At 36.9% G+C, this 27,165-nt stretch overlaps 1 protein-coding gene across 1 annotated transcript; it reads right to left on the minus strand.

The window, feature by feature from the left end:
• On the minus strand, positions 1-26,044 carry LOC21399059 (DNA-directed RNA polymerase I subunit 1). The gene is made up of 21 exons (XM_024171463.1): positions 25,908-26,044; positions 25,479-25,648; positions 24,578-24,737; positions 24,164-24,454; positions 23,433-23,681; positions 23,059-23,229; positions 22,489-22,651; positions 20,948-21,132; positions 20,533-20,796; positions 19,132-19,220; positions 18,733-18,880; positions 18,285-18,503; positions 17,423-17,848; positions 17,171-17,315; positions 16,702-16,913; positions 6,784-6,986; positions 6,294-6,492; positions 5,940-6,199; positions 4,396-4,536; positions 2,417-3,215; positions 1-870 (listed from the first exon to the last, which is right to left on the minus strand). Exons 1-21 carry the CDS (start codon positions 25,920-25,922, stop codon positions 274-276), a joined length of 5,106 nt encoding a protein of 1,701 aa, XP_024027231.1. The 5' UTR covers positions 25,923-26,044; the 3' UTR covers positions 1-273.
• Between the last annotated feature and the right edge of the window lie 1,121 nt (positions 26,045-27,165).

A 27,165-nucleotide genomic window follows, 5' to 3' on the forward strand; every position in this document is an offset into this window, starting at 1 on the left:
TCAAACTTCATAACAAATAGAGAGAACCCCTCCAAAAGAGACTCTTTTTTCCCCCCGTTAGAACGTCAAAAATAGACTGTTCCTTCATACTTTTCATGTCCGAACAGAATTTGACCTAAAAAACAATATTAGGTATAATTCCCGCAACAATAAATAGCAGACTTTTTAAAAATCCTGTAAATTTTACGAGGCAAAATTTTTCAAATAGAATACAGACAGATAAGAGGTGGACTTGGTAGAGAGTCCCTTAAATTGCAAGTTACAGCCTTTGCATCAAATTTCTAACTTCTGCATCAAATCAAAACACCCTGTACCAACCTTCACCGGCAGTCCAAGACAAATTCTAGCAGACGGAGTTTCCAAGTCATCCATTTCACGATGATAGGCGGCTTCAACTATGAACTTGGAAGCCGTCTCAAAACACATTTTACTAAAAGGGGAGATCGAGTCCGCTATGCCACCATGCCTGCTCATTGACCGATATCCACCAGTGTGGGTCATAAAGTCAGCAATAAGGGTCAAGTGCCGAATATTGACAGATATTCCATAGGACTTGAAGACATTAGTTATCTCCCTAATGATGGTTTCTCTGGCAGCTTCTACTCCATATGTATTAAGCATGGCATGGATGTCGTTGGAATATATATACCTGACATCAAGAATGTCTTGCAATTTCCAAAACGTCATAAAATCCACCCCAGAAGTCTGCAATGCTGGAATATTTTCTTTTTCTTCGAGTGGAATATCATCCCTACTTTTGGGGTCTTTCCCATAGTAAATAACTTGATTTTCTTTGCAAGTAATTTGTTGACAGTTATCAACCTTACCGGAGCTTTGGATGTAAACCCTTGTGGCTGTATTCTGAGCAATCTGCATATAGATGGTTCTAATCAAATATAAATTTCAAAATGGGCAAGTGCTTATGAGATCATAATGGAAAGAGCAAACAAACTTTGGGATAAAGCATAGAAAACACAGTTAAAATGACAATGATTGACACGTCACAAGTTCACACATGCTAGCAGAATCACTAGCTAATGAAATTGTAAGTGTAGTCAATACTAAAAAAAATCAAGAATCAGTGTCAAATTCAATGCGAATTGTTTTCTTTTTTTCATTTTTGGCCCCCCAAGGATTAGAGGTGTTTCCCACGTTGGCCCCAGGCAATCAAAATATAGCAGCAATCTACACACCCAAAGTTTGCTTACATCATCACTAAGGTGTTAATTTTAGGACGAAGTTAATCACATGCTGATCACGATTTTTTTTCAAGAGAAGCTCCATATACCTCCTCTCTCCCCAATTTAGACAGACAATTCCACATCACAATAACTGCCTTTCTAGAACCCAAAAAAAAAAAAAAGAAATTGTTTCACTTTCTCAGTTTTCCTCAATTTAAACATGAAAAACAACGAGGGCGACAGCTATTTCACAGATTCTATTCTGTTTGCAATTTTGTTTCCGAAGATCTATTTATTATTTAATATTTTCTGGATTTGGAATTGGCAATGGAGCCACCGGAGAGATTAGTAAGATAGGGATGGAAGAGGCAGGGGAGATCATCTTGCGGTGGGACTCGACGGCGTTGAAGGAAGCGAAGGACAAGATGATCTTGACTTGCAAAGAAAAATATTATTTTTTGGGGTTTCAACAGATTAAATCAAACTCACTTTCTCCAACTTAAAATTTCTTTCTAGCCCCTTAAAAAATATGACCCACAGATGATTAAAACCGTCCAAAAATTAACTCCTCCGTGACTAGGACTATTCCTCTGATGGAAGAGAACCTTGGGTGGGTGCGCTGGAAAACCTTGAAGTGTTGCAAGGACAGTCATATCACAGTGGAAAGTTGGCTGCAGGGTCTTCACTGCAACCAGGAGTTCTGGTCCATTCAGTGCAGATTTCTATGTGTTTAAGTGTCGGGGGCCATAGTAAGACAGCTTAAACAATAGATGACACTTGAAGAATACCGGGTTAAAATGAAAAATGAAAATAAGATAATAGATGTGGTTCACGTGCGGATCAATGAATATATTCTTCAATTAATGTTTAAAAAAAAACACATTTATTAACTAGGCATCCAGAAAATTAAAGGTTCTGTGCAAGTATTCTACCTATCCCCGTGAATGACTAAAAGAAGAAAAAGGGGAAAAGAAGAGCATGAATGGGATAGGACTCACAGCGTCCATATTGCAGTTTCAACTTAGAAAAGGTATTATTTGTAAGCTTAACTAGATTTGAAAACAAAAAAGCAAACGAGATCTTTTGACATGGCAAAAGCAAGGGACACTTAATAGAAAAATGACGTCTTTCTACACCAGGAAACAAGGAAATCAAAAATAAAAAAATTTGGTTCGTGAAAAGGTGCTTTTGCCAAGGAATGCATAAGGGTGATGCGGTGGCAAATGTGAATGTACCTGGGCCAGCAGAATATGAGCCTCATTAGAAAATCTGAAATGGACCTTGAAGTAAAATCCCTTAGCCTCCACAAATATTGACCGATCATCATCCTTTCTATTAAATTGTCTTCGGATCTTCTTTTTGCCTTTGGCTCTTGATTTGGTCTTTGTTTTTAGTGACTCTGACGTGGAGAAGCCTTCAGCTTTTGATGGACTTTCTAGGTGTCCACCTTTAGCATCCAGCATCTCAACCTCATTATCCTTCCTAAACTCGACTTCATCCTCATCATTATCATCTTCACTCTCAGATCCAGCTCTTGTTGCCTCTTCATTAACTCTCTCGTCATAGTCATCATCATAATCCATCTCATCTGTAGCTTGCCGTTTTTGTTTTACTGCGTCTAAACCGAGATCTTCTTGCCCTTCATTGTCACCATCACCGCCATCATCGTCCTCTTCATCACGTTCAGCTTTACTTGAAGAAAAATCTTCATCCCCATCACTTGCAGCCACGGACTGAGAGTCCGCTGTGAAATTTTGTATTCCGTTAATTTTGTCAAGCAAATTCAGATGATTTTTTATTGCATCCTCCAACGCCCTGAGAAAGTCAACACTAAGAATTTCCTCACAGTCTTCTGATGAAATACCAGCATACTCTTGATAATGATCAGGTCTGTAAAGCTTCATTTCAAGCTTATAAATACGGCAGATCTGATTATTTTGAAGAGAAAATGGCTCCACAGTAACTTTCATAGTTTCTATAATGTCTGCCACAGTGACTTTCTTCAACTTAAAAGCAAGACGCTTGGCTTCTTCCCTGCACATAAAAGATCTCCAAAATATTACATCAACAAGGAAGAGGGAAGTAATAATGATAACATTCAACATCCAAAAAAAGAATGTCAATCAGGAGTCTATATCCAAGGATTAACATTGACAAGAGTACTAATGAAGCTCCGGAAGTTACAAAACGTAACACAACGCACGACCAGTCAAAGAAACCACCAAATAGAAGCATAACAAAACAGGAAGGCCTTCTGAAAGCAAGCAATATGAACATGCATATTAGAATTATAGAATATAATCAGATGTAAATAAATTGGCTAAATTGAAGCAAGTTTTCGTACGAAGTAGTATTAATGAACAAGCCCATAATTTCAAAAATTGAAAGACAACGATGCTGTAAATAGTAAGTGAAAAAGTCAACACGTCAACCAATAAGCAATCAAATGCCAAAATTTGAAATATGCAATACTTTGTGCTAAATTTGGCACCAAGTGTGTAGTATTGCTACGTTTGACACTTAAGGAATTGGATTGGAGAATGGTTCCGACTCAAATGTCAATTTTAGTGTTGGCATAGAAATTGGGCATTTCATTGGAGATGCTTTAAGAGGCCTTTTTGTCAGTTTCATTGACTCAGAAACTTCTACACATCTTGTAACCACTATTCGTTAAATTTTAAGAGCCATGCACCAAGATCAATTAAATCACAACATTAATCCTTGTAAAAGTTGTTTCATTATGCTCATTGTTCTCAATAATCATACAAAAAAGGAAAGGAAACAACAACAACAACAACAACAACAAGCCTTAATCCCAACTTAATTGGGGTCGGCTATATGGATTTCACTTTTCCACACGGCTCTGTTCGAAATTAAACTTTCCTGAAGACCTAGATCTAGAATGTCTTTCCTAACGACTTCGGTCCACGTAATTCTTGGTCTACCCCTCCCTCTCCTAGTATTAGGTATAAGAATGTCCTCCCAAGCACGAACTGGTGCTTCTAGCGGTCTACGTTGGACATGCCCATACCACCTCAAGCGGCCTTCGCGCACCTTATCTTCTATTGGTGCTACACCTACTTTACTACGAATAACTTCATTCCTTATGCGATCCATTCTCGTATGGCCACTCATCCATCTTAACATACGCAAAGGAAAGGAAAAAAAAAAAAAAACCCAATGCGCAACAACCAAATAATTGTAAGCTACTCACACTGATCTGCCCTCTTGAAGTGGACATGTCATAACTGGAGTCTTAATATCAATTGCAGCTGTCATCAGGATCTCTTGGAGACGTGGAATTCCAAGGGTCACATTCATCTCACCTCGACCAGCAAGATGAAAAGTATTTAGCCTGAAATATTTTAACACGGCCGTATAAGTAAAGAGAAATATCATATCCACAAACAAACATAAGGCATATCTAAATGCAAGTATAAATAAACTTCGCTAAAAGAACAAAGACAGTTCAAGCTAATTTACGAAAATAAATTGTGCAAATATTCGCATGTAGAGGATATTTACTAACATCTTTATATTTACATATTTAGGATACTTTAAGAAAATTTCTGTAGTCACTATTCATAAAGAAGCATATAGTCATGGAGGAAAAAAAACAAGTCCTTTCCCAATATAACAAAAATATTTCTCTTTAGGGATTTTTTTTATTATATATAAGGCCGGATCGAACCCGCAACCTTCCCCAAAAGCCCCACCCTAACCAACCCTCTAATGCCACTGGATCAAACAGTCCCAGGCTTCCTTTAGGGATGTATTAACCTCAGCCAATCACTTAACTTCTTCCGATTGACCAACCAAATGCAATGGTTATCTTCATAATCTAGATAGTCTTACAAGAAAAAAGGAAAAAAAAAGAAAAAATAAAGGAAAAAAAAAGCATCACCAAGGCAACATCATAAATTGAACTTCTACAACCCAAATCCACTTTCTGGTTTGAAACCTTTTTAATGCGTCATCAAATATCAATTAGTACAAAAAGAACTAGCAATGTTTCTCCAGGTTGAAAATTTGAGGTTTAAATTTTAAGAACTTCTTCTAAGAGTGTGCTTCCTTCCAATTGCAAGGACCAACTTGATTCTCTCCCCAAAGGGCAATGATTATGGAGCATCATTTAGTGTCTTTAACTTAACAACTCTCACAAAACCAGATTTGAACGTGAAGATTTATCTAGTACCAATCCGTAATATATTTCTTTTTCAAGAGAATTATTATTCTCTTTTGAACGAGCTTTTCAAGAGCATTATGGTTGTGGATTTTATGCATATGAGGAAAACATTCTACTAGATAAATGCTGTCAGATGAGGATATGCTTAACATTTAAAAACAAACAAAAGCAATTTTCACAATCTTTGTTTACTTATCTACTTTTCATTCACAAATATTGTAGGGAAATCCATGCTGGGAAACTATTGTTAATCCCTGAGAATTGAGATCCTCCATGGAACCAAAAAATATACACGCATCTAACAATGAAGTAGCTATCATTTATACTCACAACTCTTTATATAAACTAAACTCCTGTATTAGAAACTCATTCAGATCCTACGACATGCAACTAACTCAAATAAACTTGATACATCTTTATAATTTTCTTAATTATTTAAATTCAAATTGGCAGTTAATTTTTTTTTTTTTTCAAACATAAAACTGAAAATATCACCAATGGTTGAGTAACTAATAAAAGTATAAAAGAATTTTTTTTGTAACATCAAATTAAATGAATAAAAGAAAGCTTACGTCATCTGTGTTGATGGTTCTCCTACGGACTGAGCAGCAAGAACACCAACCGGCTCTCCTGGTTGAGCAAGACTTGAGAGATATTTGTGCTCCATCAACTTCAAGAAATCGCCTTGGCTTGAATCGTTAAGATTTTTCTCTGCAGATAACTTATTTACAAATTTCATAGCTTTCTTTTCAAGAGCAGATGGCAAATCCTTGATGTAAGGACTTGATTTATCAATTCCGCGGCAGCATTTCTTGTAGATCATTTGTTTATTCTGAAAATACAAAGTCAGTTAACAATATTTATAGTGAGACCCATATGATTAAAAAAAATAAATAAATCCAGAGAGTAAAGCAACAAGTTCTCACCGCTGCCAGTGCTTCAAAATTTGCTAGAAAGCTTGTTTGATGAACATCAACACCATCTTCACCATAACAAAACTGAACGATGGAACCATCAGCATCACGGACTGTATGGTCATAGCTCACTTTTAGACATTCGAGATTTTTTATTAGGCATCTTTGCAGATATCCACTGCGAGATGTTTTTACGGCTGTATCTACCAACCTATGCAACAACTAATTCGTAATTAGAAAATATCAGCAATATTTGAAAAGAAAAAAAAAATGTTCTACATCTGCTCAGCTGAGATGATCTAAACCAAGTACCAGCTATCACCATGGAACTCTTTCCTAAAAATTACAAGGATATTTCATAGAGATAGAACCACACAAAACTATAAAATATACCTGGCATCAAACCGTTGAATAAGTCGAACATACATGCCTAGAGAAAAGGAGACAAAAGATATTCCCTATAGAATACAATTAAGACAAGGTGGTGAAGAATTTTTCTTACCCTTCACGACCAGCCATGCAATGGAAGTAAAATTCCTGAGGGCGAAGACCAGAAAGAAAGCAATCTATTACAAGGCCTCCAGCACGAGCTCTCCAGTCCCACGCAGGGAAGCAAGGTAACGTTTTCCCAGAAGCCATTCGAGGAACTCGCTTTCCTTCTAGCTCCTGTTGGCCTAAATGTGAAGATATTTGTTGGAAATTGACCTGTTCAAAGCAGAAGTTATTGGAATGTTAAGTCTATTCAATGTATTTCACTTCTTATCTTCAAACCAATACATATCATGCATCCTGGTCAGTAAATAAAGCCGCTGTGCTGGAAAATATTTTCTATTGCAGATTTTATAAGTAGGAGCTAGACTCGGAACAAAATAAACTACACATATTATTTAAGCAGACTAATAAACTTGCATAGATTCAGTATGCAAAGTTCAGAGCACAAGTTGACCTCTCCTAAATAGAATTAAGAATACTCATTCTGAGTCGAGACACATGTTCCCATGATTATTTTAATCATCTTAAAAATTTATGATTTGTCACTCGTATAGGTGGATTGTTAGATGTTAAAATTTTTGCTTGAAGCAATTAAAAACTGACAGCGAGGATGCTTTGGCATCTCTTCCAGTTACAAGAGCATCCAAAAGGTGCCAATTCACCTTTCAGGATGCAGCTTCCATTGTGCAAAAGAGCGTGCAGTTTCTCTTTAACTCAATGGTTTCATATTTCTATCTATTAAAATTTTGTATCCCTCTAGAAAGGCTCATGTGCCATCCTTGAGGCCATTTCTGTCTTAAAATAGACATAAAAATGACACGAGGGGTCAAAAACGTGTAATTCAATAAAATAGGGCAGCTTGACCTTAAAAGTGTATGTCTGTAGGCCAAAATGAGACAAACGTATATCCTCCGGGGCATTGGTGTAAATAACCCAAAAAACTTTGAAAAGAATAATTGACTCTAGCAATATCACTTCTTTTTTTTTTGAAACAAGAAACTTTATATTCATGATAAAAAATTATGTACAAAATTTTAGAGGAAGAGTTATCCTCAAGACAATAACATAAACTAAGCTACAAAAAAAGGGCCCAGCTCCTAATCAGATCGGAAACAAAAAAGCTGCTGAACTCCTGAACAAATAGAGAACATAATATGACTGATCACAATAAGTATAAACTCATACACAAGAATACAAAACTATTATAAGGTCCAAAAGGGATAAAAAAGCATGTCTTGACATACTTAGAACAATAAACACATGGAAAGCATGTTAGTTTAAATGTTATCAACTACATTAAAAGCTATCATGTAGCACTACTCCAACGACCAAATACATAATATAACTGTTGGAAGATTCCTAAAATTATTGTAATCAATCTGCGTGTTTGGTATCAGTTCTGTTTTCATTTTTCACGTTTTCCGAGACAAAAAAGCAGAGATTGAGGAGGAAAACACGTTTGGAGGAAAAAAGGTAAAAAAAAAAAAACAAAAACAAAAACGGTTTTCAGTTTAGTGTAAAATCACTTAAAATTTGAAAACGAATTTAAGTCATTTTTCATTTTTTTTTGGGTGGATGCATTTTCTTTGGGCAAGTGAGTGTGGGCTTAAACGAAAATTGTATAACCAAACGGAGTTTCAATTTTTTCTTATACTAAAAACAATCTCTTACCAAATGCATTTTCAGAAACGATTTCTGTCTGAGATTGAAAATGTTTTCATTTCCAGTTCCATACATGTACTATATATGGCATGTAAATAGGCTGTCATATTGTAGCCCGGCTGTTAAAGAGGGATTTTAGGAGATAATTGTTTAGCTGTTTATTTCTCTTTAATTAGGGAGATTAGTTACCTTCTTTGTACATCAGCAAGGAACTTTATATTCCCGTGTAATTTAGCATACAAGATAGAGCAATTCAATATTTATTCAAAGTCCTATTCTTTGTTTTTATGGTATCAAAGCAGAGAAAGAATCCTAGGGTTTGAATCTGCTCTATCCTCCCACAATGTCTGAAGCCACATCTGAATCCACTCAACCTCAGTCATCTTCATCTCAGCCTAAACCCCAAATCGTCCGGAACCCATCTGAAAATCACCCTCTTCAGATAACAACTATCCGACTCAATGGCGACAATTTTCTCCGATGGTCACAGTCAGTCCGAATGTACATCAGAGGAAGGGGTAAGATCAGCTATATTACAGGAGATGCAAATAAGCCTGACGTGAAGGACCCAACCTATGCCATTTGGGACGCTAAAAATTCAATGGTAATGACCTAGTTGGTTAATTCCATGGCCGAGGAGATTGGTGCAAATTACGTGTGCTACTCCACCGCCAAAGACCTATGGGATAATGTGTCACAGATGTATTCCGACCTCGGGAATCAATCCCAAATGTACGAATTAATGTTGCAACTTGGAGAAATTCGCCAAGGTGAGGATTCCGATACAAAACATATTAATTCTCTCAACAGAATCTGGCAGGACCTTGACTAGTTTAATGATTACAGATGGAAATCATCGGAGGATTGTAATCATTACAAGAAGATGGTAGATGTCAGCCGCGTGTTCAAATTTCTTACTGGTTTGAACATTGAATTCAACGAGGTGTGTGACCGAATCATTAGAAGGAACCCACTGCCTCCAATTGGTGAAGTTTTTGCTGAAGTACGCCGAGAGGAAAGCCGTAGACGTGATGTTGGGTAAGAAAATTTCTGGTGCAACTGGACCTGCAGAGGGGTCAGCCCTAGCTATTCCCGAAGCCCAAGTCAGTCACAGGATTTCCGAAAACCAGCGTGGAACAGACAAAAACCTTCTACATTGCGATTATTATGGCAAAGCGCGCCATACACGGGAGACTTGCGACAAACTGCATGGAAGACCGTCCAATGGTAAGGGAAACAAGCTTAGTGGGCAGAACCCTCCTGTTGCAAATGAAGCCGAGCCTTCTCCCTTCAGAAAGGAGCAGTTAGATCATCTTCTTAAGCCACTTAATTCCTATTCATCACCGAGTATTCATGTCGGTTCTATGGCACATTCAAGTAGTGAACTTAGCACTCTCTGTTCCTGCAAAAGCCAAGCCTTGGATCATCGATTCAAGGGCTTCTGATCACATGACAAGTTCTTCACTTATGTTTAGCTCATATTTCCCTTGTTCAGGTGCTGAAAAAGTTAGAATAGTTTATGGTAGTTTCTCACCCATTGCAGTCAAAGGACACGTTAAAATTTATGAAAAAATCACTCTCAATTCGGTCTTAAACTTGCCTGTAATCTTCTCTCTGTCAGCAAATTATCAAAAAATTTTAACTGTTCTATTCTTTTCCTCCCTTCCCATTGTGTTTTTTCAGGACCAGAGCTCAAGGAAGACGATTAGAACTGCTAGGGAAATAAATGGAATGTACTACTTTGATGAGATTTCTTTCGGGAATAAAAAAGCTCAAGGATTAGGTAGTACTAGTCCAACCTTTGTCTATGATCAAATAATGTTGTGGCATAGGAGATTAGGACATCCTAGCTTTCCATATCTTAAACATTTATTTCCTAGATTGTTTAAAGGAATTGATTGTTCAAAGTTACATTGTGAGGCTTGTCATTTAGCTAAAGATCATCGTGTTTCATTTCCTTTGAAGCCTTATTTTGTGTCAAAACCATTTTATTTATTTCATAGTTACGTTTGGCGCCCATCTAAGGTTAACACGCCTTCTGGAAAAAATGCTTTGTGACATTCATTGATGATCATATCCGATTATGTTGGGTACATTTGTTGGAAAAGAAATCCGAAGTTAAACAACATTTTAGAGATTTTTTCCTCGTGATTGAAAATTAATTTCAGATTAATTTTCAAAAATTAATTTTCAGAACTCCGCCTATGCGTTTGTATAGCCGGTCCCAAGCCCGGATAAATGAGGGTTGCGGTAGGTTGACCGCCAGCGTAAAAATAAGTCACTCATGGATTTCAATCACATAGAATCTGTTGGGGCGTTCCCTAAGTGCGACGCGCTATGCCGGGCCACGGGTAGTGTTAAATAGGCAAGAGGGGTCTTCGCACATTCATGGAAGTGTACGGGGGAAAAGCGAGCCCATGCGCCATGTCAGGCCCCGGATATGGTGAAAAATATGCAAGGGGGTCCTTGCACATTCATGGACGTGTGCAAGGGGCAGAGCTAGCCCATGATAGGAAAATTCGTTTAGGTAGTTGGAATGTAGGTTCTTTAACTGGTAGATCTATGGAGTTAGTAGATGTTATGGTAAGAAGAAGAATTAACATTTTATGCTTATAAGAAATGAAGTGGACAAGAGAGAAAGAAAAGGAGATTGGAAATTTAGGACACAAGTTATGGTATACAAGTTGGGAAAGGAGTCGCAATAGAGTTGGTATTCTAGTGGACAAAACTATGAAGGATGACGTAGTTAAGATTAAGCGAATATGGGATAGAATTATTATGCTCAAATTGGTATTAGGAAATAAGTTCATCTATATAATTAGTGCTTATGCTCCACAAATAGGATTGGATGCGGAAACTAAAATCAAGTTCTGGGAAGACATGGATGACTTAGTGTGTCATATAGGCAATGAGGATAGCATTTTCATTGGAGGAGATTTCAATGGGCATGTTGGTAAGGATAGGGAAAACTTCGAAAGGATCCACGGTGGTTTTGGTTTTGGAGCTCAAAACGAAAAAGGAAAATCTATTTTGGAATTTGCGTTGGGACATGATTTTATCATAACAAACACATTTTTCAAAAAAAGATATTCTCACTTGATAACTTTTAAGAATAGGAGGAACTTGAGCCAGATAGATTATTTTCTCACAAGGTCTAGAGAACGTTCTCTATGTAAGAATTGTAAGTAATTCCTGGAGAAATACTAGCCACCCAACATTGCTTAGTGATCTTAGATGTGAGCATTAAGCTTTGCTATAGAAGGACTAAGATAAACCACCTCCCACGAATTCGTTGGTGGCATTTGAAGGGAATAAAACAATTGGCCTTTAAAGAGAAGTTGTTAGAGGAGGCTACTTGGTCATATATAGGTAATGCAAATACTATGTGGGATGCCATGGCCAGCTGCATTAGAAAAGTGGCAAATGAGGTACTAGAGGAATCTAGAGGTAAAGGCCCCCTGGGAAAGAAACCTGATGGTGGAGTGAGGAAGTTCAAAAGGCTATTAGGACCAAAAGGGATTTATATAGAGATTTATCAAAGCGTAAGGATGTTGAAACTTTTAATAAGTACAAAGAAGCGAAGAACGAAGCTAGGCGAGCAGTTGGTAAGGCTCGTTCTACTTACTTAGATGAGGTATATAGGAAACTTGGGAGTAGAGAAGGAGAGAAGGATATATATAAACTAGCTAAGATAAGAGAAAGGAAGTGTCATGACCTAAATCAAGTGAGGTGTGTTAAGGATGATACGGATTAGATTCTGACAAAAGATAAAGACATTAAAGAAAGGTGGAGGAGTTACTTTGAGAAGCTCTATAATGATGATCATGCGATAGAGTTTGACAATCTTAGGTCACAAGGAGAACCTAATTTGATGTATACAAGAGGAATCAGAGTCTCGTAAGTTAAAACTGCACTACGGAAGATGAGAAAGAGAAAGGCATGTGGGCCAGATGATATTCCAATAGAGGTTTGGATGGTATTAGGAGATGCTGAAATTGTGTGGCTCACTAAGCTTTTTAATGAGATACTAAAGAAGAAGCATATGCCTGATGCATAAAGGAAAAGTATTCTTGTCCACATCTTCAAGAATAAAAGAGATGTGTTGAATTGTAACAATTACAAGGTCATAAAGTTAATAAGCCACACTATGAAACTTTTGGAGAGAGTTATCGAAAGGAGATTAAGGGTCACAACTACCATCTCAGGTAACCAATTTGACTTCATGCCGGGCAGATCAACCACAGAAGCCATTTTTCTTCTTAGGATGCTGATGAAAAGGTACAGAGAAGTTAAGACGGACCTATATATGGTCTTTATAAATTTAGAAAAGGCATATGATAGGCTGCCGAGAGAAGTTTTATGGTGGGTGCTAGAAAAGAGAAGAGTGCATGTAAGGTATATTAAGGTAATTAAGGACATGTACGATGAGGTGGTCACGAGTGTGAGAACTGCTGGAGGCTACACGACAGAGTTCCCCATTCAGATCAGCCTTCATCAAGGATCTACTCTTAGTCCTTATCTTTTCACCATCGTAATGGATGAGCTGAAAAGAGAAATCCAAGATAGAGTTCCTTAGTGTATGCTTTTTGCAGACGATATAGTTTTAGTTGATGAACATAGGGAAGGAGTTAACCGTAAGTTAGAACTGTGGAGACAAACTCTTGAGACGAAGGGATTTAAGTTAAGTAGGACGAAAACTGAATACATGCATTGTAGGTTTAGTAACTCAAGTAATCAGAGTGATAGAATTTCTTTAGATGGTGTGGAGATTGGGGCTTCAAGGAAGTTTAAGTACCTTGGGTCTATAATGCAGTACGAAGGGGATATAGAAGAGGATATTCAACATAGGATTAAGGCAGGATGGGTTAAGTGGAAGAATACTACGGGAGTTTTATATAATAGCAAGATGCCTATTAAGTTAAAAGGAAAGTTCTATAGGACTGTAATCCGCCCAGCTATGTTATATGGTAGTGAATGTTGGGCCATTAAGAGACAACATATGTCTAAGATGAGTGTGGGCAGAAATGCGTATGTTAAGATGGATGAGTGGCCATACGAGAATGGATCGCATAAGAAATAAAGTTATTCGTAGTAAAGTAGGTGTAGCACCAATAGAAGATAAGGTGCGCGAAGGCCACTTGAGGTGGTACGAGCATGTCCAACGTAGACCGCTAGAAGCACCAGTCCGTGCTTGGGATGACATTCCTATACCTAATACTAGGAGAGGGAGGGGTAGAGCAAGAATTACGTGGACCGAAGTCGTTAGGAAAGGCATTCTAGATCTAGACCTTCAGGAAAGTTTAATTTCGAACAGAATTGTGTGAAAAAGTGAAATCTATATAGCCGACCCCAATTAGTTGGGATTAAGGCTTGTTGTTGTTGTTGTTGTATTGAAAATTAATTTCAGACTAAGATTGGCATTTTAAGAACAAAATGGAATTGCCGAAAGCAAAAATAGACACTTGCTTGAAGTTGCCCGTGCCATCATGTTTTCAATGAATGTTCCTAAATATCTTTGGGATAATGCTCTTTTAACCACCTATTATTTGATAAATAGAATGCCATCTCGAGTTTTAAAATTTAAAACACCATTAAATTGTTTAAAAAAGGCCTTTCCCACATCTTGGTTAAGTGTTGATCTACCTCTGAAAGTTTTTGGCTGTACATGTTATGTTTACATACCAAATAACTTTTGATAAAAACTGGATCCAAAATCTAAAAACCGTGTCTTTATCGGTTATGCATCTAATAAAAGGGGTTATAAATGTTTTAATCCTATCACAAGAAAATTTTTTGAGAGTATGGATGTAACCTTTGTTGAAGCCCAACCTTTCTTTCAAGAAAAATTCTCTTCGAGGGGAGAGTGTAATTGAGGAAGATAATTTTTGGAAAACTATAACTCTACCTGCACCAAATGTTTCTGAGTCAATTCCTTTAATCAATTTTGATAAACAAATTCAGGAAACAATTGTTGAACGTATGGAAACTCATGAATTCCCTAAGCCTACTTTGCCAAATGTTGTTGCATCAGAGACATGGGGAGAAGTACTCCAAAAAGGCCATAATATTCCTCATTTTGAACTTTAGGTTTATACCGGAAAGAGATTTCGCAAAGTTCCCCAACAGATGTTCAATTTGATTCACCGAGTAATGGTCCTTCCACAACCACTCAGAGTAATCCGTCCTTTCTTCCTACTCCACTATCACTTGAATTGCCTGATTCATCCTCAAATGATCTTGATCTTCCAATAGCTCTAAGAAAAGGAACACGAACTTGCACTAGACATCCTATTGCGAAGTATTTGTCCTATGAAAGATTGTCAGACAATCATAAAGCATTTGTGTCTAGGATTCTAATTTGTTTGTTCCAAGAACTGTTCATGAAGCATTAGGTGATCCGAATTGGAAATCGACCGTGATGGAAGAGATGAATGCTCTCAGGAAGAATGACACTTGGAGTGTGATTGACCTGCCAACCGATTAGAAGACAGTTGGTTGTAAATGGGTGTTTACCGTGAAATGTAAAGCTGATGGTAGAGTGGAAAGATACAAAGCAAGACTCGTGGCAAAAGGATTCACTCAAACTCACGGTATAGACTACCAAGACACCTTTGCTCATGTTGCTAAGATAAATTCCATCTGAATACTTCTTTCTCTTGCAATTAATTGCAACTGGCCACTCCATTAGTTGGATATCAAAAATGCATTCTTAAATGGAGATCTGCAAGAAGTTTACATGAATCTACCACCCAGATTTGAAGAATGTCTTGGGAAGGGTAAAGTGTGCAAGCTGAAGAAATCCCTGTATGGTCTAAAACAATCCCCAAGAGCCTGGTTTGAGCGTTTTGAAAATGTTGTCAGAAAGCATGGCTTCTCACAGAGCCAAGCTAATCATACATTGTTCTTCAAACACTCAACTGGAGGTAAATTAGCTATCTTGATTGTGTATGTGGATGATATAATCATGACAGGGGACGATTTTGTTGAAATCAACAACTTGAAGAAGAAGTTGGATGTTGAATTTGAGATCAAAGACCTGGGAACTCTAAAATACTTCCTAGGTATGGAATTTGCTAGATCGAAGGAAGGCATCTTCATAAACCAACGAAAGTATGTTCTTGATTTACTTAAAAAAACAAGCATGACTGGCTGCAAGGCAACAGATACTCCGATTGAGTCTAATTTGAAGCTGAAACTAGCTACTGCTGACAAAATAGTCGACCGAGAACGATAACAAAGATTAGTTGGAAGACTAATCTATTTGGCTCACACACGACCTGACATAGCTTTCACAGTAAGTGTGGTAAGTCAGTTCATGCACTCACCTGGGATTGCTCACTTTGAAGCCGTGTTCAGAATTTTAAGATATCTTAAGGGAACTCCTAGGAAGGGACTTCTCTTCATAAACGGAGATCATCTTCAGATAGAAGCCTACACTGATGCAGATTGGCAAGGCAATATAAGTGATAGAAGATCCACCTCAAGTTACTGCACTTTCGTTGGAGGAAATTTGGCTACTTGGAGGAGTAAAAAACAGAGTGTGGTAACAAGAAGCAGTGCTGAAGCCGAGTTTCGTTCAGTGGCACATGGATTTTGTGAAGTTTTATGGGTAAAAAGACTTTTGGAAGAATTGAAGGTTCCTATACCTACACATGGATTTTGTTAAGTTTTATGGATAAAAGGACTTTTGGAAGCATTGAAGGTTCCTATACCTACACCTATCGAGGTCTATTGTGACAACAAGGCAGCAATCTCGATCGCAAACAATCCGGTTCTACATGACAAAACAAAACATGTAGAAGTGAACAAACACTTCATCAAGGAGAAGTTGGACAGCGGTGTGATATGCATGTCCTACATACCAACCACTAGCCAAGTTGCAGATATTCTCACCAAGGGTTTTCCCAAGGCACAGTTTGAAAGTTTCATCAACAAGCTCGCCCTGAATGACATCTTCACGCCAGCTTGAGGGGGGGTGTTGGAATATTCCTAAAATAATTGTAATCAATATGTACTATATATGGCATGTAGATAGGTTGTTATATTGTAGCCCGGCTGTCAAAGAGGGATTTTAGGATATAATCGTTTAGCTATTTATTTCTCTTTAATTAGGAAGATTAGTTACCTTCTTTGTACATCAGCAGGGAACTTTATATTCCCGTGTAATTTAGCATACAAGATAGAGCAATTCAATATTTATTCAAAGTCCTATTCTCTGTTTTAATAACTGCCCAAAATAAATATATAAAGAATCTCAGAAACTTACCGCGCCACCTTTAGCCCCAGATGTCGTCATAAGAGAGATACAATTCTTGATGGGGGGTTTAAGTAACGCTTTAGACAACAGTCCTTTAAGTTCCTCGGACTTGCTTGTTATATCATTAACCTGACTAATCATTTTCCGATCCAGAGATGCCAAGGCAGCTTCTCCATTGATTCGAACAGTTTTTTCAATTTTGAGTTGTAAGGTGAAGGGGTCTGTAAGCCAAAATAGATACATCATCCATCAACTCAAACTAGCACTAGTAAAATTATGATAATACCAATAATCAGGCCAACAATCTTCAAAGAATGTCAGGGCATGGCTGTCTGATAAGTTTTCCCACTTTGTATTCAAAAATCAAAGTTTAGAAAGATAATTGAATCCTAGCACTTAATTACTCCTGGAGAAACCCCACACATTCACATGGAAAATAGATTTTGATGTAGCTTTATAACCCATCAGGGTAGCTTACCTATATTTTCATCATCTTTGACCCCAACAAACTCACGGTGCACTTCTTCGCCAATATCTTCACATTTTTCAAGTACTCTCCCCCTTTCTTTGTCTTTACTTTTCACTATCAAAAGATCGTCGACTCCACATGTGAACCCATGCATCTGAATCATAAACATCGTATCAAGCAATTTAATCTATGCGATTGACAAAACTTACTATGCAACCAATATTCTAGGAGAGAAATTAAGACAAAAGTAAAATGGCTAACCTGTAAAAAAACAGTAAATAACCGACTCAATGATGAAAGCAAAAGACCAGCCGTATTTGACCCATAGAGTTCGTGCACTGTGTGGATCAAACCATAGTCACCAAATTGAGCCTTGTCAATAACACCACGAACAAAATTGTTTCTATAGATAAATAACTTGTCGTCCAGCTCTTCCTTCATCTTCAGTTCATTTTTATCAATTTTTCTTCCTGTAATTGGTTCCTTCTTTCTCTTTGATTCAATATGATCAGCTTTTCTTCTACTCGGTTTCTCCTCTTCATCTTGATCGTCTTTATGAGCGTTTTTTCTGCTTGATTCATCTTCAACTGTTCTACTTCTGAAAAAATCACGAGGGATCTTCCCACCTTTTTCAACAGTAAATGCTTGGAAACCCCTTGTGATGTAATTTAGTAACGCAGTAATGACCTACCAAGGGGCAAGGACATTTTCTTTTGGGTAAGAAACATGTACTTATGGAAGACAATAAATGAGAAAGAATTCAAAATGAGAGTAAAAGATCCTCCTGCAACAAGAAGAAAAGACTTTGACAAGAGCAACAACCACTAAAGCTAGACAATGGAGTCAACGTCAAATTAGCTCGCCCAACAAATAGTTTTTAATCTCTTTAAGCAAAGAAATCCATACAGGCATGTCAGAAAAAAAAAAGAACGTCAAATATACATACATACATACATATATATGCGTGTGTGACAAAATTAGACCAAATGCTGATGTAAACCTTCCATCCAGGAGTGTGTATGCTTCACATAATCAGAATATCATAGATATATACTTATCTTTGGATACATTTTAGCCTCTATGTGAAATTTAAAATTTGTATACATAAACCAGTATAATTTACCTGTTTCCCTGTCCAAAGAGGCTCTGGTTTCCAAATCGCAGGAAGAAGGGATTTAAGCTCAGCTTCAAAATCTGAAACAAAAACTTTATTCCCGAATTTTCTGGAAGAAGCACCTGAGCCTGAATTTGAAAGACCGGTGCTATAAAGAAGATGGTTGAACTCATCCCAACGTAAAAAGGTATCCTTCTTTGTAAGGAGGACGGCACTGATAATATGATCCTGAAGAATTAAAAAATAGATGATTAATTAGTTACAAAACCTGATACAAAACCTTTTTTTTCCCTAAAAATTAAGCAACTTTATCTTTTTGAATATAATAAACCTTTCTTTCATTGACAATGAAATCAATTAAAAAGGAAGGAGGATAGGAATCCTCGACAAACATAAAAAGAAAGAAAACAGAAGAATGATAAAAACAAAATTTAGCTAAAATATCAGTGGGAAAGACCTGGATCAAGGCTCTAATAGGTTCACCGCTAGTAGGCTTGACATATTGATTATTTGCATTTAAAATGTTGTATCCTTCTGCACGAGAAATTTCATCTTGCGGAAGATGCACATTCATTTCATCACCATCGAAATCAGCATTATATGTACTGGAATGAACAGGGTTATAGGGGGGAAAAAACATTACTTGCTAGATAAAAATAAAATAAAAATAAAAATAAATAGTCATATCCTAAATTCCTGCTTCTTGCACACGATACCTTAAGACTAAATCTAAGCAAAATATAAATGTACATCTATGTCTAAATATAAAAATGGCAGCTAAACGTGAAGATAGAAATATATTTGTAATACGTCTATATGTATATGCGCATAAGTACAATATGTATGTGTTAGCAACCTGCAGTTTGCATAGTGCATACGAATTGTTTTCTCTCCCTTCAACACACGAACAACATGTGCCATTATACTGGGCTTGTGAAGTGTAGGCTGCAACACATAAATCAAAATCGTAATTGAAATATCATAAATCAACAAGCAAATAATAACTGAGGCATCAGGTCTCAAAATGAACCAATAACGAAGCCAACAAATAATTTAAATTTATAAATTCAAATCATTTATTCAGCCACAATACCAAATCATATTATTGAAATTAGTATGAAAAACTTCTGCTCATATGCATACTGGAGCAGTATATAAAAAGAAACCTAGTATTCATATTATTGGAACTAGAATGAAAAGTTTCAGCTCATATGAATGATGGAACAGTATATAAAAAGAAACCTTATAAGATAAATTTAACATATTAAATTGTAAATTATTTATTGAGCCACCCTACCGAATCACATTATCCAGCAAATAATAAAAGCAACCTAATAATTTAAATTTAACAGATTAAAATGTAATCATTTATTCAGCCACTCTACTGAATCATTTTTTTAAATAGAAAACTCCCCTTCATCGACAAATACTCAATTACAAAGGAAAGAGAATAAGAAATCCACAGAAAACGAGTGCCATAAACATCCTGAAAAGGAGATGAAGCAGAAAAGTAGAAACTACAAAAAACCAATCAATCCAAAGCCTTTATCCCCCAATAACATCCTTCCAATCTACAATAATCAAAGAAAGAGAAATCCGGAAAAGATATATCCGTAGATGCACACAAAGAAGATGAAAATTTCACCTTCTCAAATAAATCCGTCACTTCCTATCTTTGCTTTTCTTTCCATCCAAATTGTCCAAAGTAATGAAATCACCATACAATTCCATAGACTCTATCGAACATGAACGGAGGGAAAATCCAACTACTAGTTTGAGTAACAAGCACAACTATCAAGAATGGTGAAAGTGATTGGTTCTTCTGAAGATTATAGCATTAAGTAGATAAATAATTTGGTTTGTAAACAATGTCCTCTTGGGAAGAGATTAGAACCCTGTTGCGTGTTCGCCCATTTGGCAAGGTTGCCCAAACTTCAGCTACATCAATTCTTATTACCCACAAAACACCTCCATATGCCACTAACTACTACTAAATTGAACGATCCACAAATCGTCTTTTTAACACCGTATTCCAAAGTCTGGCAATTTCAAATGCTAATAAAAAAGAGATTAAGTTCTAAGAGCGTAAACCAATTATAACCAACTTTGTTGAGAAGTAAATGACATATGAAGATCGTAATCAATTACTCAAGCATAATAAAGAAACACTGCATGTTAAATGGAGGTCTACATCTCATGGGTGGCAGACATTCATTTAAAAAAAAAATGGAACAAAAGAGGTTAAAACTAGTTATACCTGTCGATTGACAAGAACAATATCACCATCTTGCAAGTGACGGTGTACTATTTTCCCTTCAGATTCATAATCATACGTCTTTCCATTCTGCATGACAACTCCTCTAGATGAAGGCAATTTTCTGGATGCTGAGATACGTGCTTTTCTGTTCAAAGGCAATTTCACAGTAGATAACTTGTCGACATAGTGTGTAGCTCCAGGATGGGTTTCAGGACCATTGATGATTGCATCCCTTAGCTTCACAACGTTCCATGGGGTAACTCTCTGCAAAAATATCAGTGTATTACATTAACATAAGTAAAGATCCATATATCCTTTACCTATCATTAAAGAATATTAACAGGGAAAAAAAAGTTATTAATCAGTAAGAAGTTAATGCTACTTCGAAATTAAAAGGCCACTTTCTCAACCTTACCTCAGGATACGTTAATCTCAATGCAAAGTAGGGAGGAATTCCAATTTCATTGACAGCCAAATAGGGATCTGGTGATATCACTGACCGGCATGCAAAATTAACCCTCTTCCCCATCATTTTCTGGCGGAAAATGCCCTCCTTTTTTTCCAACAACTGACATATTCCTGGTGCAACATTCCTTTGACCTAAAATGACAGAGAACCGCTGAGCTGATGAAGTAAGGAATAATTCCTCAACATTATTATTATTCATGATTACAGCTTAGCAGAGAAGAGTTGCTAACTTAGCGTCAGTAGACTTATTCATGAGCAAAATGATTAGTTAATCCTCACACAACTAACAGCAACTAACAGCATCAGTAAGGATAATTGTCATACAACTAACAGAGCATCCAAAAGACAAAAAGTAAGATTTTCATGTAGAAACATGTAGCAATATAAACAGAATTTAAAACGAAAAATAAAAAGTGTTTGCAAGAAGATCTTTTTAAATCAAAATTCATGGCAAAGGCAGCCAACTTCCTTTGCAGAAACACATGGCAAGAAATAGGTTGGACTAATACAAAGCAACAGGTGTTGGAGGAAGTTGATGATGGGAGGGTGAGGATGTTTGGTAGGTACATTTATTTTCGCATTGCGCTTTCCATTATTTTTTGGTTCATATTGTTGAAAGACCTGGGAGCAGTGTGGGTGGTTCCAGAGACGTTGCAGAGTTGTTCCGGGCAGATTACTCATTTGCTCGCGACAGAAGGGGGCAAGTTGCTACGGATGCACGGTAATAATGGCTTAATGTTGGGCAATCTGCTGCGAAAAACCAAAATAGTTTTTGAAGATGTTGAGGACTCTGATGTTCCATGGATAAAGTAAAGCTTTAGGTAGCTTTGTGGTTGCTGAAGGAGAGACTTCTGAAGACTCCATGTTTTCTGGTTTATAGAGGGATTAAGCTTCTTATTTGTTGTAATTTTTTGCTGCTCTGGCCTTACAGACTTGACCAACTCCCTGCTGCCATTTATATATATTTTGAGACGGGCATAGGCTAAAACTTTGCCATTTATTTATTTTTTCCTTCATGCTTTTATGTAGTAGGTCTCTGTAAGTTTCTAAAATTTGTTAGAAGGAAATATTCGTAAAAAGGGAAATTAAAAGTTAGTGACGGGTTACGGTCGAATTAGTGGGAAAATGGGGAAACCCTTAAGATAGTTGGTGCTCTCTGGAATACCACCATTGTTAGGGTTTTGAGAAAACTGTCTTACTAATCTTTCAGTTTTTTTTTTTTTATATAATAAACAGAAAACCTTGATTGATAAAAATGTTCAATACAAGGTAAAGGAGGATGAGAAATCCTCAAAAACAAAAATTAAAAAAAAAAAGAAAAAAGCAGAAAGGAAACAAAATGAAAACAAAAGGCATGATCAAAAAAACACGGACACAACTACAAAAAGGGTCCCTTTAGAAACCAAAACATACCCCCAGATGTAATACAAAGCTTACAACTGAAGAAAATGGAGATAGACAAACCAACACTGATAAAAGTGCACTCACCTGTAGATGTTTTGCTATCAAACATCACATTTACAGACTGCTGAAGATCCATCCACCTGCGTACTATCTTTGTATATTCCAGCTTATTAACATGAGCATTTCCTAATTCAATATTGGCCTGGAGCACCTTATTTAACAAAACAGTATGAGGGTGTTCCATCACCTGCACAAAACATACGGAGCAAGCAAAGGTACCTTTAAAACGTTCTTCCACAAAATAGGAACGCACTAGGTGCATGGATAAGCAGTTAAACGCCAACTGGTGCTAGCCCAGTTGATAAGGGTGGGGTAGGTTTAAGGGAGAGATCCCAGGCTCGAGTCCTAGGAGAAGCTAGCAATATATCAAAAAAAATTGTATAAGCAGTTAAACACCTTCTTCTCATAAGTTAACAAGACAGTTATAGGAAATTGATACCATGTTAAGGTTGTTTGGAATGTTCACACGTTTGGGATTTAGTATCTTCACCAAGTCAAAAAATCACAAGTTTTGGGATTTCGTATCTTCACCAAGTCAAAAAAAACTTGCCTAAGTAAGAGAGAGCTACCAGTTTTTAAGTAAAATCCACTTACAGAATCACCACCCTTGGATGGGGGGCGGAATTTGATTGGAGGTACAAGAATAGTCTCTAAGAAAAACATTGAGTGATCTGCTTTGTTTCCAATTCCCTGATGCTGGATATCGGTAATGTACGTACAGAGTTCAATCTCATTTTCCCACAAGAGTCTAATCATTTCTTTAACCTGTGACAAAAACAGAAGAGATTTTTTTTTATCTTTAAAAAAAAAAAAAAACGCAAGAAACAAAAGTACAAAACAAAAGAGATACTAATCAGATTAGGTTCTATTTTGAAGGTCATGAAAACGGACTAGGCCAAAGTAAAATCCAGCAACTTTGACCTAAACATAATTTTTAGTTGTCAAGCGAACACTGGCAAGAAGCATACATCGGATGGCAACATAGGTCCTCCAGAAAAGGTTTCTGTCTGCTTTAAGTACTCACGAGGGACCTTGCCCCCTTTACTTCTATGACTCTTTGTAGAAGTAGCTGGAGTGTCAGTATCAGCATCACTATCCGGAGAAGTTACATCGTTAATAATTTCTTCCTCGGGCAATGATTCCCCATCAGAGAAAGGCCCTTCTAACTTGGAGTTTCTAATAACATTTGCTCTAGCTCTGGCACCTGATATACGCTCCTACAGCCATCAATAAAATAAGTGAAGAGTCGGTTAGAAACTGAGAACAGTTACAAGACTGAGAATTGTAATTTCAAACACAATCATAAGTTACATTTCCACTACCAATAATTAGATAATTTCCCTTAAAAGAAGAAGGGACTTGGGACAAACACCACCAGAATATCTCATCTAAAAACTCTAAATCAATGTGTTGACATTCCAATGCATGAACAAGGGTTGACAGGGAAAACCACTACTAGTCTATTAATATCCAGCAAACAGAAAAGCATGAACTAACAATACTAAGCACAAACAAGAAGAGAAATATAAAGAAAACAAAAAGAAATAAAAACAATAAGGAAAATACACGTGCGCGCGCTCACACACACATGTATATAGTCAATAGTAAACCAAAGGAAAAATTGCACACGTGAAACAGAAAACTTGCAATCGCGATCTATGCAACAAATTTTCAAGCACTAAGGACGCAGAAAACGTACCATATTTAACCACCCAAAAACAGGTTGCGTAATAGTAAGACGGTGTGCTTCGCAATTTCTGCACTTTGTATGGTTCGGCTTTAAAAAATTATTCAAAACGGACATTGCTTCACTTAACTGAAGCGAGGTAAGCTTTGGTTGCGTTGAAGGCTTGGCACTGCGATCCTTGCTCCCACGATAACCGTAGTCCTTTAGATGCGAGGATTCACTGGAAGGGCGAGAATTTAAATCTTTCGCCCGAGCAACATCACCTTTCAAGATAAGTTCCAGTTGAGAAACACATTTCTTGACCTTAAATCATAAGCAAATGCCAAAAAGAAATGTTAGGAAGACGCATAGCTACAGAGTAGAAAGACCCGGGGTACGAATCCCTCACAAGAGAAATCATCTTTTTACTCGCTAAATTGGACTTACCTCAACGGGATTACGCCTAAAGTGGTAACAAGAGAAACAAGTTCTTTTTAGAATGCTGTAAAGGATATTGAACAGCAAGGGATTATAGATTGGAGAAACGAGGTCAATATGCCCACAATGTCCAGGGCAGTTAAGTTGACGCTGCCCGCATGATTTGCATCTGCATTGAAAAAAACATACTAAACAAAATAAGAACACTAACCCTATGGTTCCCTTTCATCATAATAATTTAAAGATAACGAAGTCATAACACAAACAACAAAAATACAGCCTTCAAAGTAAAATTCCCTAATCTTCTAAAAAGGGTTAAAACTTTCTTAGTATTTCATTCAAATGCCTCTATTTTGAGCCCAGGAAACCAAAAGCCGGCTCCTAAAAACCGTGCCAAACACGTCCTTACACTATCGGTTCAATTTCATCATTATTTTTATATCAAAAAATCTCCCGGTTTCACTTTGTGAGGCTGAGTTTGAAACTGGAGCATTCCGCCAAACCCTATAATCTTTAGAAGGCAGAAAACTATGACATTTGTCATGTAGTGGCCCATGAGGAGGTTCGAACCCCAAACCTTGTAAGAGTTCAATTTCATCCTTGCACGGACAATAGATTATAGAGTTTGTCACGAAGAAGCCGATCCTACACTATAACATGTAGAAGTACAAAAGACAACAAGACATTTATGTCACAACTTTGGAAAAGTGTAAACTTAGTCTGATAAATTTCGAGCCGTTGTTACAGAAAATAATTGTACACCTATCCTTGAAGCCTTCACCTAACATTATAACACAAACAACAAAAATACAGCATTGAAAGCTAAATTCTTTCATCCTCATGAACAATTATGCAGTTTTTCCCGTTCAAACCAAAACGATAATAATAAAATTGTAACGAACAGACTTACGGTGTTCTTTCATCCAAAGAACCTAATGCGGGATCGTAGAGCCCGCCCGGGACGGGTCGTTCGACGCTGTCGAGCAAAACCGGGTTCGTTATCTTCACAACGCTGTGCTTGCGAACCTCCTCGTCCGTCAAGAAACTGAACCGGACTGCCTCCACCGACTCTGTCACGGCCTGCAGATGAAAACCGAATCAGTTATCGAACCGATTACGTGAAACAAACGGAATCAAGACCGAACTAAGACAAAAAGAAAGTAGCTTTATCGATTGCTTTAGGGATTTGGAGGCGAAGAACAATCATTTCAGCTCGGAAGAACCGAAAACAGAAATGAAAGTGGGAAGCTTGAGGAGAACAAATGAGAAATTGCATTAATCGGAAGGCAAAGATTGAAAATACAGAAATGAAAATAGAGAGAGAGAGAGAGAGAGAGACCTCAGAGGCAGCCATGAGGATGGTGAAGAGAAAGAAGAAAGAGCGGAGGAGTGAGAGAGTTAGGGCAAATGAGAAGAACAGAACAGGCTTTTTGGCGGCACAGAGAGGGAGAAGCCTTTGGGAGGGTTCTTGTGAGGTTTAAGACTTTTGTTCCACATCCGCAACTGAGTTCTCATTTTTCGTTTTTCAATTTTTCTTCTGCGGGTCCCTTTTTTCTCTCTCTTTTTTTTTTTTTTCTTTTACAGCAGAAAGAGTTAAATTCATGGATTATTATCACCTATGTCTCTAAATTTTAAGATTACTCTCATTTTATCTCTTAAATTTTAATAATTATCACCTTATTATTCGAAATTTTTATAAAATTCCACTTTGCCCCTTCCATCCCAATTTTCATTCAAAAGAAACAGAAAACGTCTCACGTGCACTTACATACATAATATGAGAGTAAAATCGTAATTAAATTTTTAGTGATTTGCACTTATGCCTCTTAAACTTTGAAGTCGCCCATACTTTACTCCCTAAACTTTTGAATCATCCTCATTTTGTCCCATGAATTTTTTATAGCTCCCAATGTGCTACCCTAAACTTTAAACTTTCTCACTTTGCTCCCTCTACTGATTAAGATTGGTACCCGCTCATTCACCTCCATAGTAATCTGATCACTCAATATGATTTTTCTTTTTTATTTTATTTTTTAAACACGGTTTGATGTCCTTTTTATCATGTTTGTTTTCCATTTGAATTATTTTCATTGATTTAATTCGTAGTAAGACATATGAGTACCTGAATTTTACAGAAATGTCGATACCGATAAAAGTTAAGTTAAAATATACAAATTCATCCTAAAACACTTTATCGACTTTTTGTTAATATCTCTAAAATATTTTCGCAAAATATTTCATCATTTAATACTACACTTTTCAAAAATGAGAGAAATTCAAAGTTTGAAATAATATGGAGAGAACAATGAAAAAATTCACGGGGCAAAGTGGAGGTACCTTAAAGTTCAGGGGAAAAGTGGGGGACTCCAAAGTTCAAGGGGTAAAATGGGGTGACTCCAAATTTAGGGGGTATAAGTGCAAATCACCAAAAATTCAATTACGACTTTACCCTTAAACATCATTCATGTGAGTGCACGTGAGACGTTTTTCTTCTCTTTTAAACGAAAATTGAGATAGAAAAGACAAAGTGAAAGTTAATGAAAATTTAGAATAGTAAAATAGAGATTTTCAAAGTTCACGAGGTAAAATGAGGAGTG

This window comes from Morus notabilis, unplaced genomic scaffold (genome assembly GCF_000414095.1).
Source record: "Morus notabilis unplaced genomic scaffold, ASM41409v2 Scaffold174, whole genome shotgun sequence".
NCBI classification, from domain to species: domain Eukaryota; kingdom Viridiplantae; phylum Streptophyta; class Magnoliopsida; order Rosales; family Moraceae; genus Morus; species Morus notabilis.